Source organism: Anguilla rostrata, chromosome 5, assembly GCF_018555375.3.
Source record: "Anguilla rostrata isolate EN2019 chromosome 5, ASM1855537v3, whole genome shotgun sequence".
In the NCBI taxonomy this organism is placed as follows: domain Eukaryota; kingdom Metazoa; phylum Chordata; class Actinopteri; order Anguilliformes; family Anguillidae; genus Anguilla; species Anguilla rostrata.
This window is the reverse complement of record NC_057937.1, coordinates 5,825,410-5,842,759: the sequence shown is the minus strand read 5'-3', so window position 1 is coordinate 5,842,759 and position 17,350 is coordinate 5,825,410. Positions and strand designations below refer to the sequence as shown.

The 17,350-nt window shown below is 42.4% G+C and overlaps 2 protein-coding genes across 5 annotated transcripts; one reads left to right on the top strand and one right to left on the bottom strand.

The window, feature by feature from the left end:
- Positions 1–5,215: 5,215 nt before the first annotated feature.
- zgc:123321 (Protein YIPF5-like) lies at positions 5,216–8,691 on the bottom strand. Of its 2 annotated transcripts, none has more exons than XM_064334765.1 (6): positions 8,217–8,691; positions 7,850–7,957; positions 7,609–7,769; positions 6,988–7,133; positions 6,263–6,444; positions 5,216–5,924 (listed from the first exon to the last, which is right to left on the bottom strand). In XM_064334765.1, the coding sequence occupies exons 2-6, from the start codon at positions 7,954–7,956 to the stop codon at positions 5,762–5,764; spliced, it is 759 nt and encodes a 252-aa protein (XP_064190835.1). In that variant the 5' UTR covers position 7,957; positions 8,217–8,691; the 3' UTR covers positions 5,216–5,761. The 2 variants fall into 2 exon arrangements, with proteins under 2 accessions (XP_064190835.1, XP_064190834.1); XM_064334764.1 differs by having other exon boundaries at positions 7,850–7,960; positions 8,217–8,684.
- Positions 8,692–9,428: 737 nt separating this feature from the next.
- On the top strand, positions 9,429–15,802 carry LOC135254525 (glucosamine-6-phosphate isomerase 2). Of its 3 annotated transcripts, XM_064334763.1 has the most exons (8): positions 9,429–9,589; positions 10,152–10,290; positions 10,548–10,649; positions 11,619–11,801; positions 12,150–12,334; positions 12,772–12,946; positions 14,077–14,123; positions 14,384–15,802. In XM_064334763.1, the coding sequence occupies exons 2-7, from the start codon at positions 10,167–10,169 to the stop codon at positions 14,115–14,117; spliced, it is 810 nt and encodes a 269-aa protein (XP_064190833.1). In that variant the 5' UTR covers positions 9,429–9,589; positions 10,152–10,166; the 3' UTR covers positions 14,118–14,123; positions 14,384–15,802. The 3 variants fall into 3 exon arrangements, with proteins under 3 accessions (XP_064190833.1, XP_064190831.1, XP_064190832.1); XM_064334761.1 differs by lacking the exon at positions 14,077–14,123; XM_064334762.1 differs by lacking the exon at positions 14,077–14,123 and having other exon boundaries at positions 9,455–9,589; positions 10,119–10,290.
- Positions 15,803–17,350: the final 1,548 nt, after the last annotated feature.

The following is a 17,350-nucleotide window of genomic DNA, read 5'->3' as shown; positions in this document are numbered from 1 at the left end:
GGGAACTTTAACTACCTTCTGCTGCTCTTATATTTTTTACCGAGAAAATAAGGAAGTAGATTTCTGAATGCTGTCTCATGAGGCGGTGATGATTTGCAAGAGATCGCAGCTGATTGCCATTTTTTCAGAGTGGTTTGGTTTCTGCAGAAATTACGAGTTAGTCTGATAATATAAATTTCCCTCTTTTGACTTGTTTACCAGCAATTTTGATGTCATGTGTGCACCCACCTAAAACATGAATAGTGTGAAAGATCTTGTGTCGGTCAGATATTGCAGACAGCTGTGCTAATGGCTAATATTTGTGTTGGTAAAATTCAAAGTAAAGATACGTGAGTCTACATTTTGGCAAGTGTGTGTGTGCGTGTGTGTGTGCAAAAAGAGGCCTGCAGCAGAGAAGTGCTAAAGGATGTGCCAACCACAAACACCTGCCTAATCTCTTGCGAAGTAAGACAGAGAAACGATTCTGAGAAAAGGAAGGATCGGACAAGCCACCTCCGCACACATCTACCAAAATGTCCTTTCTAAAATCAATATTACTGAAAATGCGCATGTATCCTGTTTATCAGTTTTTAATGACACCCTGTCGCTGGTTTTGCTATTAAAAAGAAAAAAGTCTCTGGGCTGTGTCTCAGAGCACTAGGTACGAGTGTTTCTCAGGATAAGCTTATGTTCGCAAACATTAAAGCTTGAATAGAATATGTGCGTAAGTCTGTTGACTCTTCTCACCGCCGGTGGATGTAGATAGAATCATAAAAAACACGTTTTCAACGTACAAAAATGCCAAGTTACTCACCCATACGAAGCACTGGCTATAACTAATTCCTTCAAACTGGCAAAATCTACGCCTGCCATTGAAAGTATTGGTATCAAAATGACGCCAGGTTACTGTATTACAAACAATATAGGCTATCTTACCTCACCAAAATTAAATAAGCTGTATTCCAAAGCCATGGTACCCAATGTTTCCTCAATTGTTTCAAGTCACTTGGCCCTGTGTGTATAATCATACAGTACATGGGCAGGCCAAATATATGTGTGGATGGGTTTGTAACAGTCAAGATTGATTGAATAGGCGTCAATACGTCCAAATTTGTATTTGTATGTATGTATTTAGCTGCCCAGCCTTTCTGTTGCGTGAATGATTGTATGTTTCTTGGTATAAATGTTTGTTTGTAAATGTGAATGTAACATGCTGTGAGGGAAATGTCCCCATGGGGATAAAGAATTATTCTATGTATGTATGTACAATATGTATTTTACATGTAGTATTTATTGTAAGTAGCAAATTTACAAGAACTTGTACATTTAGTAAAATTAAGTTGACAAGCAAGTATGAACATGCTGTATGTTTTCTGGAGGAATATGCTTCCTGTAGGTATTCACCAACAGTTTTTTACATTAATTTAAATGTGTTGCAAGAGGCAATTACAGGTATTTGGGATACTTTGATGTGACACAAAGTTTGAGTGACATTGTAAAATGGTAAGATTAAAAAACACAGGGCCAAGTGACTTGAAACAATTGAGGAAACATTGGGTAGCATTGCTTTGGCTCTGCAAAGGAGATACATGCCATTACTCGAGTGAGCAGAGACAGAGATGAGGATTGGGAAAGGAAATGGTTCTTTAGACACTCAGAGAGTGATCTAATGAGAGGGAAAACACTGTACGTAGGGAAAGAATTTTGTGCAATGCCTGTACAAATGACCCCGACAATCCGAGAATTTTATTGTGTAAAAGACAGCATGCCTCACGTGTCACTGTGCGAAGCCTTCGATGAAAAATGGAAGGACCCGGCACCGTGGATAAAGGAATGTTGTCTCACCACTGATTGGGTAACTAGGCCTGATGGCAGCCAATTTTCGCCATCTCTGGGCGTCTTGGCATACCCATTACATTACATTACATTATAGGCATTTAGCAGACGCTCTTATCCAGAGCGACTTACACAACTTTTACAAAGCATTTTTTTACATTGTATCCATTTATACAGCTGGATATATGCTGAAGCAATGCAGGTTAAGTACCTTGCTCAAGGGTACAACGGCCGTGTCCTTACCCGGGAATCGAACCCGCGACCTTTCGGTTACAAGTCTAGTTCCTTACCCACTGTGCCACACTCCGTCCTATACCCCTACTCCCTCGAACAACGAGCGGATAGAGGAATGTACACGCAGAACAGCGTTCAACTTTCGTCGGCCTATCGGCGGCAGACGAAAGGCTCACCTCAGTACCTGCCCATCTGCGGGCAACATCCAAATATGATGTCACAAGATCTGTAGCAAGATTTTGGGGTAACCATTAATGGAGTGGTGACCCCGAAATCTTGCTATAGGCCTTGTAAAAATCAATACCCATTGCGCCTAGAAGCTGTAGAAGGCATTGCCCCGGCCTTTAAATCTCTAATAGAAAAAGGTATTGTCATACCATTGGCCTCCTGAAATATTTAGCTGAACAAGGGCACAAATGCAGTTTACATAAGGTACAATTAGTCCAACCAGAAGTTAAATATTTGGGTCACACTATCTCACACCAGGGTCGAACATTAGGAACAGAACGCGTTGAGGCAATTTGAAAGATTCCAAAACCTATCACAAAGAAACAGGTAATGTCCTTTTTAGGCATGACGGGCTACTGCAGACAGTGGATACCCAACTACGCCGAACTTCCACAACCATTGCAAAACCTAGCACATGCCCGTGGGTTAGCCGCCCATGATATGGCCCAATGGACTGAGGAAGCGCTTATCAGTTTTGAATCAATTAAGCAACAGCTGGGGATTAAGCAACATTAGGACTTGTCAAATTATTTTTTCCACTAAGAAAATGAAGTAGATTTCTGAGGAAGGTTTGCATAAGATCTCAGCTGATTGTTGTTTCATCAGGTTGGTTTGGTTTCTGCAGATATGATAACATGCACTTCCCTCTCCTGACTTCTAAATTGTTGGTAAACATTCTACAAGTCATTTGTACACCCACCTAAAGCATGGTGTGAAATTTCTTGTGTCGTTCAGATATTGCAGAAAGTTGTGCTAACAGCTCATGTTACACTACTCTTCCATGCTGCATCTATAAACCTGTGTTGATTAAAACGACATATTCACACAATGGATATGTAAGACTGGGAACTTTATTGAAGTATGCTGCATTGGGAACATTGAATCCAATTATACGTGTGGATATGTACTGAAGCAATGCAGATTAAGTATCTTGCTCAAGGGTTCAACGGCAGTGTCCTAGCAGGGAATTGAACCTCTAAAATTTTAGGTTACAAGTCCAACTCCTTACCCATTATACTACACTGCCACCACTTGGGTTCAGAGTCTGGAGGCAGGATCACAGCTGGCTGTAGTATGAAGTTGTCAACCTCCAAGACATCAGTTATGGGAAAAAGGAGACAAGTGTAAAAAAATAAAAACAAAAAACAGAAATGATTTCACTGTGTAAATATTTCCTTTTAATGAATGCAGGTTTGTGAATGGCCTGGCACACATGTAGCATGGAAGAGCAGTTAATCTACACTACACCATTAGCACACCCTTCTGCAATATCTGACTGACATGTACACTGCAGACATACAATCCATATACAGCGGCACGTCCCATCACTTGACCTCTCCTCATCACTTTTTAAGGATGCAAAGCCTATGTCCCTCAATGATGCTTGATGTTGCATCCACACGAAATCACTTCACTACGAATCTGCACAACTACTCGTACTTTTATAAGGATCGACAAGAATCAATTTAATATTTGACGTTAAGGTACTTTTACGATGAGTCTGCTTTATTCACAAGGCAGGCGTATTCGGCAGTTGGTACTGAGGCCCAGTCTCTTCTGCAGCTTGTGGCTGGGTGTTCCTTTTTTGGCTGTAGGCCTGGTAGGGTGATGCAGCTCTGACAGAGCGTCAGTCTTTTAGGGAAGCGAAATTATGCAGCCTCACTCAAAGACGTTGCACAAGCTAGTTGTGTGGGACAGTTCAGAAAAGGTACTGTATGCATGTACGTATTGGGACAGGTCCAGAGTGGTGGTGTACTTTGAAAACAAATTCACTACGCAAACATGTAGTCCAGACGCATAAGTTCAGATTTCAGCCGTAAGCTGATCCTTGTGCGAAAATAAGTCAGTAGACAAATCAGTTAGTCCAAAATAAGTCAGTAGACAAATCAGTTAGTCCTGTAAAAAATGTCAAGTTAAAAAACATTTTAAAAAAAAAAAAAAAACACAATTCACCGTTTTAAGACCCTCCACACTTCTCTCACAAGGATACTTCACACCAGCTGAAGGGGATGGGAAGCTCAAATGCTGTTTTTAACAACTCATGTCATGTGGGCGCTTAAATCTGAGCTCTATTAAAGCCGTTGACTTTCGGGGAACGGAGCCATCTATAACAAATATAACACCCTTCCAACCAGCATTCCTGGGGCCCTGTTACTCTCTGTGCGTGTCATGGTTCTGTGTTTCTGTCTCTGTTTTTCCTTGTTGGGCCGCCAGATGGCGGCACTTCTGTTTTGTGTCCTGCTCGTTCCCCTGTTAATTATTATTATTGCTTTCAATTATTTTATTATTGTTTCTGATTGTGTCTCGTTGTTCCCACCCTGTCCTGGTTTGATTGTTAATTGTGCCCTCCTGTGTCTTGTTGGTTTTCAGTCTATTTAGGTTATTTGTCCCCTTGACTCGGGTGCTGGCTCCTTGTGTTTGTTTCCGACTTGTGCTTGTTCCTGACCTGTATGTATCTTCTTGCGTTTCTTTTATGTGTTTGCCTGTGCGTTCCACATGCCTGTACTCTGCCTGCCTGAGTTTGTTGTTTTGCCCTTCGTGGCCTTATCTGTTCCCTGTTTGTGTTTGCCTTTCTTATTGTAGTAAAGTCCTTATTTGTATCTATCCCTTTGAGTTTCGTGTTTTTTTTCACTCTGCACCTGGGTCCTAACCACCCTGAACCGTGACCGTGCGTGTTTTCATTTATTTATTTATTCATTTAGCATTTCCCTGCCTTTTTTCAGCGTTTGAGTCTTTGTCCCACTTGTCCGGCCAATGAATACATTCACAACAGTACCTGCCAGGAATTACAGGACATCTCCAACTGAGACAGATGTTTTTCACAGCGGTGGTAACCAGCTGCCGGCCGCCAACCCTACATTTGTGGCAAGTTTCTCAATCAACTGAGTCATTCAGAAACCACCAAAAGTGAAATACATTTAGACATATTTTTTTAATAAATAAAGTATGCAACATATCCCTAAACACGTAAATGATAGTTTGAATGATGACAATGATTTCATTTCGACAACTGTGTAAAGACAGGTCATCTGTCTAGTGGCACTTTTGTTACAACACAAATTTCTGTTTGTGAAGTTAACATCGTTAATTTTAAATGGGCCTTCCCACCCCATCTTGGCGATATTGCACTTTGTGTTGTCGTGACGAACACTGATGTTTTCCAGTTCCGTACGCCACTCCGGATCAGAGCATTGGCAGCATGAGCGTCACTGCGGCAGCAGTGTAGTATAATGGGGAAGGAGCCGGTCTTCCACCGTAAAGGTCACAGGGTCGATTCCCGGGTAGAGCACTGCCGTTGTGCCCTTGAGCAAGGTGCTTAACCTGCATTGCTTCAGTATATACCAGCTGTATAAATTGATGCAATATAAATGCGATGTAACAAGTTGTGTAAATCGGCTCTGGATGAGAGCGTCTGCTAAATGCCTGTCATGTAATGTTATGATGCAAACTGCAGGCCACAGAGTTGAAGGCAATGGAGGGAGTCTCAGAAGACGGTGAGCAGGGCGAAGACTCCGTATAGCAGCGCGCAGGGGTACGCCACCAGGAGCTGCTGTCCTTCCATTGCCAGTGTGGAGATGAAGATCTTGGATGCCGACAGGCTGCACCAGCCAATAACCAGGAGGGCAAAGAGAGTTCCCAGAATCCCCCTGGGTTAAACAGACAAGCCAGAAAAGAAGAATGGAAGGAGAGCGAGAAGAAGTTTGAGGATGAGAGATGAGAGAGGGAGTGAAATGAAAGACGGGGAGTGAGAGAGGGAGCAGAATTGAAGGTCAGAGGTGAGAGAGGGAGTGGAATGAAGGATGGGGAGTGAGAGAGGAAGTGGAATGAAGGATGGGGAGTGAGAGAGGGAGCAGAATTGAGGGTCAGAGGTGAGAGAGGGAGTGGAATGAAGGATGGGAAGTGAGAGAGGGAGTGGAATGAAGGGTCAGAGGTGAGAGAGGGAGCGGAATGAAGGACGGGGAGTGAGAGAGGCTGACGGACTCACTGAAGGGAGAAGAAGATGGCGAAGGTGGAGAGGCCCACCATGGGGAGGAGGCAATACCCGAGGACGCTGGCCACACAGCCGTAAGACACGGCCACCAGGCTCATCAAGTTCAGCAGCGTGTACATGCCCAGGCAGCCCATGGCACTGATACCGTACACATAACCGAAATGGATCTTCCCAGCCTGGAACACAAGCATAAGCACGCGCACACACACAGACATACAGATATCATACACACACACACACACACACACACACAGATATCACACACGCACACACACACAGACACACACATGCACACACACAAAACACAGATATCATACACGCACACACACACAGATAGCATACACACAGACACACAGATATCATACACACACACACAGATATCACACACGCACACACACACAGACACACACACAGATATCACACGCACACACACACAGACACACACACACATGCACACACACAAAACACAGATATCATACACACACACGCACACACACACACACAGATATCATACATACAAAGAGAGAAATTATATGCATAGCTAAAATGGATCTTCCCAGTCCAGAACACATGCATACATGCCCGCACAAGCATACACACATAAACACCCACACCCACACAACACCCACACGCACACACACACACATACGCACACACACACAAATAGTTGCAAAGGGTTCATAGGTGGTGGTTTATGTCACAGTATGACGCACACATACCATCAGTAGTGTTGCACCCAGAGCAACGCAAAACAGAATTGGTCCGGTCAAATCTGTTTCGTGCATGATGCTGCCATCTGCTTGTTTCAAGGGGTTTAACACTGTCAGAGTCTTCTGCCAGATATGATCGAAGTTAATGCCCAATTCTGTAAAATTCCAAACCGAGTAATGTTAAAGAAATATAATATTTCCCGCTAATATATTATTCAGGAAAAAGCAAATGGACTTAATTTAAAATAAATTAGCCAATAATACTTATTTTATAGACACAACTATTACCCAAAGGTTTTGATGGCCACCACTTCAGTAGAGAGGAAACATAAAGATGTGGGCCATTGCTCAAACTATGGCAGAAATTGACAGTTAACGACAGCAAATCTACTACCATTAATACTGCATCCAGACAGTTCCTGTACACAAAACTGAGATACTTACCATCATAGTAATGATCGTAGTAATAATTATAGGCACAGACACTTGTCTTTCACAGGGAATGTGTAATTTAACTTGTTTGTGACATCTTGTCTGTATATGGTCCCATACAGTAGAGCTTGATTGATTGATTGATTGATTAACTGATTGATATTACATTATGGACATAAGCGTGACCCTCAGCAGTACCTTCCAGCAATGGAGGCTCATCCTCAAAAGTGTCTGCCCCTGTATAGGCAGCTGTCCCAGTATCCTTTGCAGGTTGGAACATTTGGCCTGTGTAGAGTGGATCGGGAGAGCCCAGACCCATGGAGGGGGCGAAGACACCGGGCGGGGGCACATCATAATCACTAAGAAATCAGACAAAAAGCGAAAAACTATAGCAGCACATGTAGAGCAACACATGTAACTCTAGTACTATGTTGCTTACACGTCTTGGTGGGCAGCGTCCTCATAAACGTAGGCCGGCTGCTCCTGGTCATCGATGTAATATCCCGACTGGTAAAAATCTGGCTCAAACTGCTGAAAGTCCCCCATTCTACTGGGAAAAGTGCACAACGCAAAGTCATCAATAACACTCGGATGCTATTCAGATGCAATGTACTGCTAAAATGCACAGATTGCACTGCAGTTCATAAACTGCCACAAAAAAGGGCAAGGAAATCTCTGAAATTTTGATTATAGTTCAGGCACAAGTGATTGCATCACAGTTTCCAGAGAAAACCAAATGTACTTCTCAAATGTCAATACAGATCTCCAGTTTTTAAAGCAGAAAAGTAGAGCACAAGAGTACTTACTTGCTGAATTCTCGGCTGTTCTCGGACAGTTGATTATCCTGCGTATTTGGTATCTATCTATATTCAATATATAGACTCGTATTCAAAATATTAACAAGAGTTGGTCATTTACTGGACAGTTTTCTTAACATTTCCGACAGAAAATTAAGAACAGAGAGACCATGTTTTGTGCTGTAAGGGGAAAGGGGGACCAGTGACCACAGTTGTCGAGACGTTGCGCTATAAATAGCTTGCTATATTTGCAAACTATTTATAGGATTAAAGGGTTCATGTAGCAATGGGGGGCTCGTGGTGAAAGCAGAACACTACTAAGACACTAGCTTTTTATTGTATAATTGGGACTCCATCAAAGTATGTTATTCAGATCAGTAGTATCTAAGGCCTTCTATTTTTTTTTTTTTTTTAATGAACTGATACTGAATGATTTCAATCAATGGTTCCCATTTTTTTTATCCATTGCAAACGAACAAAAAAAATAAATAAATAGAAATCAAGGAATAAGCAACAGATGCATCATAATTAAACTTTGTGCACATGAAACACATTAGATGTAACACATTATATGAAATGTATGCATATATGTATGTACGTATATTATTATTATTATTATTATTTCAAATCATAGTTATTGAAACGCTCGTAATTGACTGTAGCGAGCCAGGATGATAGTTGTGTGTCCTGTCGTATGCAGGAAATGCACTCGTGACAATGTCCAAGGGCCGGCTCCTGGCCAGGTAGTGCTTACTGCAGAAACATCTTGTGGATCACGGGAGGAGGACCAAGAATCGAATTTCCTAGAATCACCGAGGTCGTGGACTGTGACCCAACTGCATTTCAGATGATTCGTAGAAAAGGATGAGCAAAAAAAAAAACATATTACATCGTGATATTTAAAAAAAAATGGGTTAGAGTTTTAAAATATAATTAAATATTTTTGTATGTAGGCTACCATGCCACAAGCCATAGCGGTATCACGGACTGTGCAGCTTACAGCTAGAGTAGCACTAAAATAAATAAATAAATAAAAAAATAAATAAATAAACATTTTACATAACATATAAATCTGCATCTTTACATGTGCACTGCCAGTATCTTCTTTCGATATGTTTAATTAAACACTATTCAAGCCAATCCACATGGGGTTTAACCAGCTGACATGCGCAGATGCGACGCATTTCGCTCCGAAGACGATCGCAGCCCCGGCCTGCCCTGTGCCGACGGTGCAGACATTGCAGTAGTCAGGTGATTGCATAGGCCACATGACCGGAGATCAGTCAAGTCACATGAGCACTGTTTACTTTAGCTTGCAAATTCTGCAGTTCGTGAGACAGCAGTCCGGCGAGTTGCAAAAGAAGGGATTTGGTCCTCCAACTGTGAGTAATTATAACATCGTTTTTCACAAGTGAATCGCTTACCCATATACTTCGCTTGATTTCATACTTTATGAATAGTTCTTTCGAACGAATCGAGTATTGGTACATTTGAGTGGACAATATTGCTGACTACATATTTAATTTACAAGATGGTCAGCAAATTTGCACTGTAATTAGCTAGCTGGCTGATCTATAGCTTGCTAATTCTGCCGATCTGAACGTGTACGTTCCAGGCAGCTACGAAGTGTTACTGTGTAATTTTAATTCTTAACTGGCACAAGCCACAAAGCTAAAACTGTAAAGTGGAAGTGTTGGCATATGTACCATACAGACACTAACTAAAACAGGATATGTTTTTGTCAATGAAGTGCTGTGTGTGTACATTCACTTAAAAGAGGCGATGGTAGTGAAAAGTGTGTAAAAAGCTATGGCCGTCAGAAATCCAAGAGTTGCAGGATATCATCCCGTTAAAACGTGCCTATCCATTTTACATATGTATATGCCTCTCATGGGGTATAAATTGTATTAGGTCCCTCTTTTCGTGACAATTTAAATCCACCAGAGACGTTGAGGAAAAATGAGGCTTGTGATCTTGGAGGACTATGACCAGGCGAGTGAATGGGCTGCCAAGTACATTCGGAACCGAATCGTCCAATTCAGGCCGACCGCTGACAAATACTTTACTTTGGGATTACCCACAGGTACGTTTTCACCAATATCAGAAGTCAACCTTTTGTAGGCCAACTGATTAAGTATCACATTTCGTTCATGTATTTTATGCAGTTTCGTTTACATTATTTGTAATTATTTTCCCACACAGTTGTATTTTCCTTTGTTTGAAAGTGGTTTGAGTATCCAGACCTGTCCATGGCATGAAAAGTGAGAACTCTGTTCCCATTTATGATAATCAAAGCTGACTGATTCCTACCATTTTGTCGACTCATTAACTCTCTTCTAGGAGGCACTCCTCTTGGCTGTTACAAAAAGCTAATCGAATATCACAAAAGTGGAGACCTGTCATTCAAGTATGTCAAAACATTCAACATGGATGAGTACGTGGGTGAGTATTGTCTGTCTGTTCAGGAAAGAAACGCCACTGTCAGCAAGTGTGAAGTCCGGAAGTCATGATCTTGGCGGTTTTGTTTAGCTGGCATGTTTTAGCAGGGCATTCTTGTGCTTCAAAGGGTTAAATCTGAACTGAGGTTTTCTGAGTCATTTCTGTTTGCATCCCACCACTGTTTTTTGTTCCTCTGCTGTGGTGGCTTGTTTCTCAGTGCTATTCTGCTTACAGTCACTGACAGTAAAACTGAGATACAGTGAAATAAATACAGGAAGAGCAAACATTTATTGGAATGAGGGATGCAGGTAATTATATGTAATCACACCTGTATTTAACACTGCAGTGATTAACTGGTTAGTGTGTGCTTATGTCAGATGCAGTTGTGGTAGATGTGAGTCTGTTCTTTTGGGGGGAAGTTTGACAAAGGCATTGGGAATAACAGCTACTCTGAAGTGAGATATTTATTGGGGTCTTTCTGCAGGATGTTTAATGACCTTTCACCTCTCACCTTTCACCCTTTATCCTGTTCTATATTAGTACCGTAAGTCACCATTAAGAAATGGCACAGAGTGAAAAAACAGTGGCTTAATACTAAACTGAGGTATCTGGTTTAAGATTTAATTCAATTTTACAATATAAAAGAAACTACATGTGAAATTTTCTTTCAAGCAGACTTTTATCTCAGTTAGAAAGTCACACATTAAGATACAAAATAAAGCGAAGAATTGACACATGTTTTTACGTGATGTATTGTTTTAAGCATTGTACATCAAGTGTCCGTTATTAAGGAATTTTTATTTTTATTGTGTTTAAAAACAAAAAAAACAGTGTACCGCATATGGTCTGTGCCCCATATAGTCTGTGCCCCTGGTCTCACCAACATGGCTTTTCTCTTAATCTCCTAAATTGAGTCTGCTGAGTGGCAAATGCATTTCACCCCCCCCCCCCCCCACTTCCCCCTCTCCTCAGGGCTTCCGCGGAATCACCCGGAAAGCTACCACTCCTACATGTGGAACAACTTCTTCAAGCACATCGACATCGACCCCGCCAACGCCCACGTCCTGGACGGCAACGCGGACGACCTGCAGGCGGAGTGCCAAGACTTTGAGCGCAAAATCGCGGAGGCTGGCGGGATTGACCTCTTCGTTGGCGGTCAGTTTCTTCACCCCCCCCGACCCCATCCCACCCCACCCACCCTTCATGGTTTCATTGCTTGTTGGACTCTAATGAGAGATCTAACCAGTGCTACACAGATACTACCATTACTGAAGCTGCTGGTTTTGGAAATCGTCCTGGTAAATAACACTGAAAAAGTGTTACTTGTTTAGAAAAATGTTGTAAGTGCCTAGGTTTTTGTTAATTCCCTAACTAAAATTAAATTAAATTAAATAAATAAACTAATTCCCTCAGTTGATTAAGGTCATATTGAACTGTTAGCAGTGGTGATGATGGAGCATTTAGCCACATGCTAACAAACTGAAAAGGGGCTCTCCCTCTCAGGCATTGGGCCCGATGGACACATTGCCTTCAACGAGCCCGGCTCCAGCCTGGTCTCCCGGACCCGAGTGAAGACCCTGGCCCAGGACACCATACTAGCCAATGCCAGGTTTTTCGGGAACGACTTGTCAAAGGTCCCCACCATGGCTCTGACGGTCGGCGTTGGCACGGTGATGGATGCCCGAGAGGTAAGGGCGGGAAATTTAGGCCACAGGTCCTCCATCCAAGGGCCATAATCAAAAAATTAACATTTTTGAAAATATTTTATCTAAGTAGATGCTGGTAAAATTTTGAAAAAAACTTGGTGATTCCTGAGAATTTGCAACAAAGCATCATTTTTTATTTATTTTATTGATTTTTAATTTTTTTTTGCCGAAGTGTAAAGTCATATGAAGGGATGTGTTGAGGATATTAGAGAAAGTAGATGTTTCTCATTAAAATGGTCAGGAATCTGCAGGAATTTCCGCCGGTGTCCACTGGTGTCGATGGGTGTTCAGACTGCGTCCAGACGCAACAGACATCGCCTGTGCGATCTCTGGCCCAGCGGAGGCCTGCTTGCGCCTGCTGAAAATGGCCGCCGCTGTGGCAGGCGTGTGAACAAAACGGGCGCTTCCGTGCGTTTCAGGTGATGATTTTAATAACGGGGGCCCACAAGGCCTTCGCCCTGTACAAAGCCATCGAGGAGGGCGTGAACCACATGTGGACCGTGTCGGCCTTTCAGCAGCACCCCCGCACCATATTCGTGTGCGACGAGGACGCCACCCTGGAGCTGAGGGTCAAAACGGTCAAGTACTTCAAAGGTGAGTCCTTCCCCCGGAGCTTAGGAAGGCATTTATCAATTTAAAATGACGACAACGACAGCCCCGCGATAGATTGGCGGCCTGTCCGGGGTGAATTCCTGCCTCTCGCCCAATGCACGCTGGGATAGGCTCCAGCACCCAGAAATTTGGGTTTGAAATACAATTTTTGTGTTTGTTTGTCTTTGACTGTAACATGAAAGTTACTCTGCATGCAAAGACCAAGATCCATCATCATCTTGAATTCGGTTGTTACAGTTAGTCATTTTTATGTTTATTTTCACCTGAAAATCCACTAAAGTCCTTCGCTGACATTTTTGCAGGTTTGATTTTATTTTAATTTGTTGCTTTTGTAAAAAAAAAAAATGTATTTTAACATTCATCATGTCTTTACATTGCACAGTAAGAGACAGCACATGACCATTTCTATGTAAATAAATATTTTTTTGGCCATTCGACCCCACAAAATCATTTCAGCAGGTCATCAACAATGACTCAAATGTGCATTCCTATAGTACACAGTGTAACTTCAAAGAAGCTAGCACCAAATGTACATTCCTATAGTACACAGTGTAACTCAGAAGCAGCTAGCATCAGATGTACATTCCTATAGTACACAGTGTAACTCAGAAGCAGCTAGCATCAGATGTACATTCCTATAGTACACAGTGTAACTCAGAAGCAGCTAGCATCAGATGTACATTCCTATAATACACAGTGTAACTCAGAAGCAGCTAGCATCAGATGTACATTCCTATAGTACACAGTGTAACTCAGAAGCAGCTAGCATCAGATGTACATTCCTATAGTACACAGTGTAACTCAGAAGCAGCTAGCATCAGATGTACATTCCTATAGTACACCGTGTAACTCAGAAGCAGCTAGCATCAGATGTACATTCCTATAGTACACCGTGTAACTCAGAAGCAGCTAGCCTCGAAAGTACATTCTTCCAGTACACAGTTGAAGCCACGCAGTGGCCGTACGGATATCAATTCCCAAATTTTATTCCGTCTTTCTTGTCTTGGCTCCTGATTTCTTCTGATTCACATTATCGATGAGCTTCTGATGAGTAAGGTCATGTGTTTGTGTGCTGTTTTATTTTTGTTTCTTAATGTCGTTTGCATGTCTAGCGCCCAGCGGGAGAGCAGAAACTGATGAATTGGCACGGTAGTGAAAGGTCAATAAAAATTAACAACTTTAAAATGGCCGCTAACAATACTCACCTGCCTTTCCTCACTCAATTATTTGTCAATGGTCAAGAAAATATTTATTACATTTGTTTAGATGTGGCTTTTTCATGCTCCGCAACTTTTCTAACAAGACATTAATTTCATCATTTCATCCAAGACCATATTGAAATTTGGGTGCTGTAACTTTTTTGTGATTCGTGAATTGACTGAATTGACGTGATTCTTGTCTGGTTTTGTGCTTCCAAAGGGCTGATGCATGTACACAACAAGCTTGTGGACCCTGTGAGCACCGTGAAGGACTACAAGAACTGAGAGAACGTTTCATTTAATCGATGTAACTGGCGCCTAACGCTGGGGTGATGGTAGAGAAAATCGATGAGGTCAAGGCCTTAATTCTTTTGTACTGTAAAGTGGAAAACTTTGGAGGGTGCGCATTTAGGTCACTATGGAGGGTGGGAACCTTAGGATTCGCATTTCAGTGTGCCCACTGTCCAGTCAAATTCTTCATCCGTTCATTTCAAAGTGAATTTTTCATAACACATTTCAGTGGGTCACCTTAAGGGATGCCAAAAAAAACAAACAAAAAAAAAACACCCCCCACATTTCAAAGCCTTTACTGTCGTGTGAGAAATGGCTGGTTCTGTGGAGGCCAGGAAAGACCTTTTGTTAGACCAGGGGTAACCAACCCTGTTCCTGGAAATCGACTGTCCAACCCTAACAAAGCGCTCTCCTTTCATCAGCTGGACATCTGCTGATAGGTGGAGTCAGGTGTGCCAAATTAGGATTGAAATGAAACCCTACAGGATGGTGAATCTCCAGGAACAGGGTTGGCAACCCTTGGGTGAACCGATCAAGCATTCATCAGTCAGCACAGTGATGGCAGCCTGCCGAATGTAAGCTTGATGCAACAACCTAAGCACTTTATTCGTCTAAGGATAGTATAATTTCCCCTAAGAACTCAGAATGGGATCCATTTATTGGCTGTTGAAAAGTAAGGACAAACCTGGGTGCCAATTAAATGATGTTGAATCTCTGAAGTGTATCTGAAGGTGTGGTATGGGCAAGGCCAGAATTTCTGCACATTCCTCACAGTCCATTCCCTTGCCCAGCTCCTCGTCCACCCCCTCCCCTCCCCCTTCCCTTCCCCCTTCCCCCCTGCTCTCTCTCTCTCTCTCTCTCCCTCCATTCATTTTCCTTAATCTGAACGCAATACAGCAGTAGCAGCAGCAGCACTTGCCGGCTGATATGCAACATTCTGTCAACGTTGTCACCACCCTGGAGAGGTTCTGAGAGCGTTGCGTTTCCATGGTGCTGGGTGTAATCAGTGCTGTTGTGTGTTGTCATGGTATTGCATTCGTACGGAACTGTTACACATTAAAAATCTCACTGTGGAGTGTTCTCGCTATGGGTATGCTAAGTTTTTTTTTTTGTTGTTTGTTTGTTGTTTTTTAAACCTTTTCGAAACGTTTTATATCAGAGTCGGTATGGTATATTCCTTTATGCCCTGTTGCTCTTGGCAAACCATTGCCTATCCTTCAAATAGCCTTAAAACTTATTGGATTTCCTTTCACATGCATGCTACCATACCCACAAAAAAAAAAGTTTTGTACTGTAAGAATGTCTTTCAGTTGCAAGCGTTTAATAAAGAAATGGCTTGCTAACCACATTTTCTTCATTCATTTAATGACATTGTTCATTTACTAGTTTTTTATTGTTGATAAATGATTATAGTCACTTGGAAGGGGGAGGGGACAGGTGGAGTGGTGTTGGCAGGATAATTTAAAACAAAATCCACAGGGTGCCATGATAACTGATTCATTTTTTATGCAGTAAAGTACATTGCCTTTTACACCCACAGGGTGGCACCACAAGCTCTAAAGCTCATCTGTGCCCCCAGTTTAAAATTCCTTGGGTCCAGCTTCATCTGCCGATTTTCATATGCTCATTTCACATCTGTTTTTAACCATGTGTTATTTAGTCGCTGGTATTAGTTTTTGACAAGGATTTCCTAAACTGCAGTGCCCATGGATTTCATTTTGTTTATGTAAACACCTGTGCAGGTAACAAAAGCTTGAGCTAAGGTATAAAATGCACGCTGCGTGTCAGGCAACTAGCAACACCATGTTCTACATGTCGCTCGCTAGCAGGGTTCTCCTGATACAACCAGAACCCGAAGGAACCCGGATTGACTGCCAGGAACCCTGTCCCTGTGAGAACTCCACCGTCATCTTCTCCCTGCCTCTGTCTCCCAGAGGCAACTTGAAATCGCATTTCTCCACGCTCACACCTGCCGAAGTAAAGGCCTAATGGGACCAGACATGGACCGTCACTGGCAAGTTGGTCAAGCGCAGAATTCCCTCGCTCGTAATCGCCGGGATTTTACACAGTGCGGGCATTTGGACACCCGTGTCAGTTTCAGCGATCGGAGGGGAGGGGAAAACGCCATCAGCCCTGATTTCGCGGTGCAGACGTTTCACTGGCTGTGCACTTCAGACAGATCTGTATCAACAGGATGTGGTCCCACCGGAATGAAGCAAGTCCTGTTCTCTAAACACTGTGCTGTGCTGCCGCTCTAAAGACAGCAATAAAACTGGAAATTCAAACTGAACTACTTCCCAGTTGACACGCACAGTCACGGCACACGTATTTATAAAGGTTTTTTTATAGCTCCCTTGGTACTTTGTGTAGGCTATTCTGTGATCGTAAAGACTTTCTTAAAAGGATTTTATCACATTTGACAGGCAGTGTGTTGACCCAGGAAACAGCGTTGGAGCGGCTCGCTCAGGGGGCCTCACCTCTAAAAGCTTCAAAGGCCCGTCACTTGACCCCAGACATTTTAAAATTGATTCAGTTATGGACTATTGAAATAACTGGGGTCGTAGCAGCTGAAAGTGTGGACACCTGGCCACTGAAACCAAAGCATTCGTATAAAATGTAAAGTTAAAAGACAAAGCAAATTCTTACACACGAAACCTGCATTGTGATTAATAAAGTTTCAAGAAAAGCAGAATTTAAATACACATTTTCATAAAACGTAACTGATCAAGAAATTGGTTGTGACAAAAAGCATTTAACAGTTGGATCCAAGACTGAGTTTGGGAACCACTGTTCTGAACGCCGAGAGGTTAGCTGCTTCGCTAACAGCTACATTAACTCGTCAGAAAAAGAGCGAGACAGCAATAGTTTTTGCCAATAGATAGGCACCATGTAGCCT

What these genes read in the sequence shown, in the direction of transcription:
- zgc:123321 (XM_064334765.1), bottom strand. Translation starts at nt 7,956, where the DNA reads ATGGGGGACTTTCAGCAGTTTGAGCCAGATTTTTACCAGTCGGGATAT. An exon ending in GACGCTGCCCACCAAGACGT is followed by an intron (nt 7,770 to 7,849) that starts GTAAGCAACATA and finishes CTGATTTCTTAG; the next exon opens with TGATTATGATGTGCCCCCGC. An exon ending in TGAGCCTCCATTGCTGGAAG is followed by an intron (nt 7,134 to 7,608) that starts GTACTGCTGAGG and finishes GGAATTTTACAG; the next exon opens with AATTGGGCATTAACTTCGAT.
- LOC135254525 (XM_064334761.1), top strand. Translation starts at nt 10,167, where the DNA reads ATGAGGCTTGTGATCTTGGAGGACTATGACCAGGCGAGTGAATGGGCT. An exon ending in TACTTTGGGATTACCCACAG is followed by an intron (nt 10,291 to 10,547) that starts GTACGTTTTCAC and finishes ACTCTCTTCTAG; the next exon opens with GAGGCACTCCTCTTGGCTGT. An exon ending in GATTGACCTCTTCGTTGGCG is followed by an intron (nt 11,802 to 12,149) that starts GTCAGTTTCTTC and finishes TCTCCCTCTCAG; the next exon opens with GCATTGGGCCCGATGGACAC.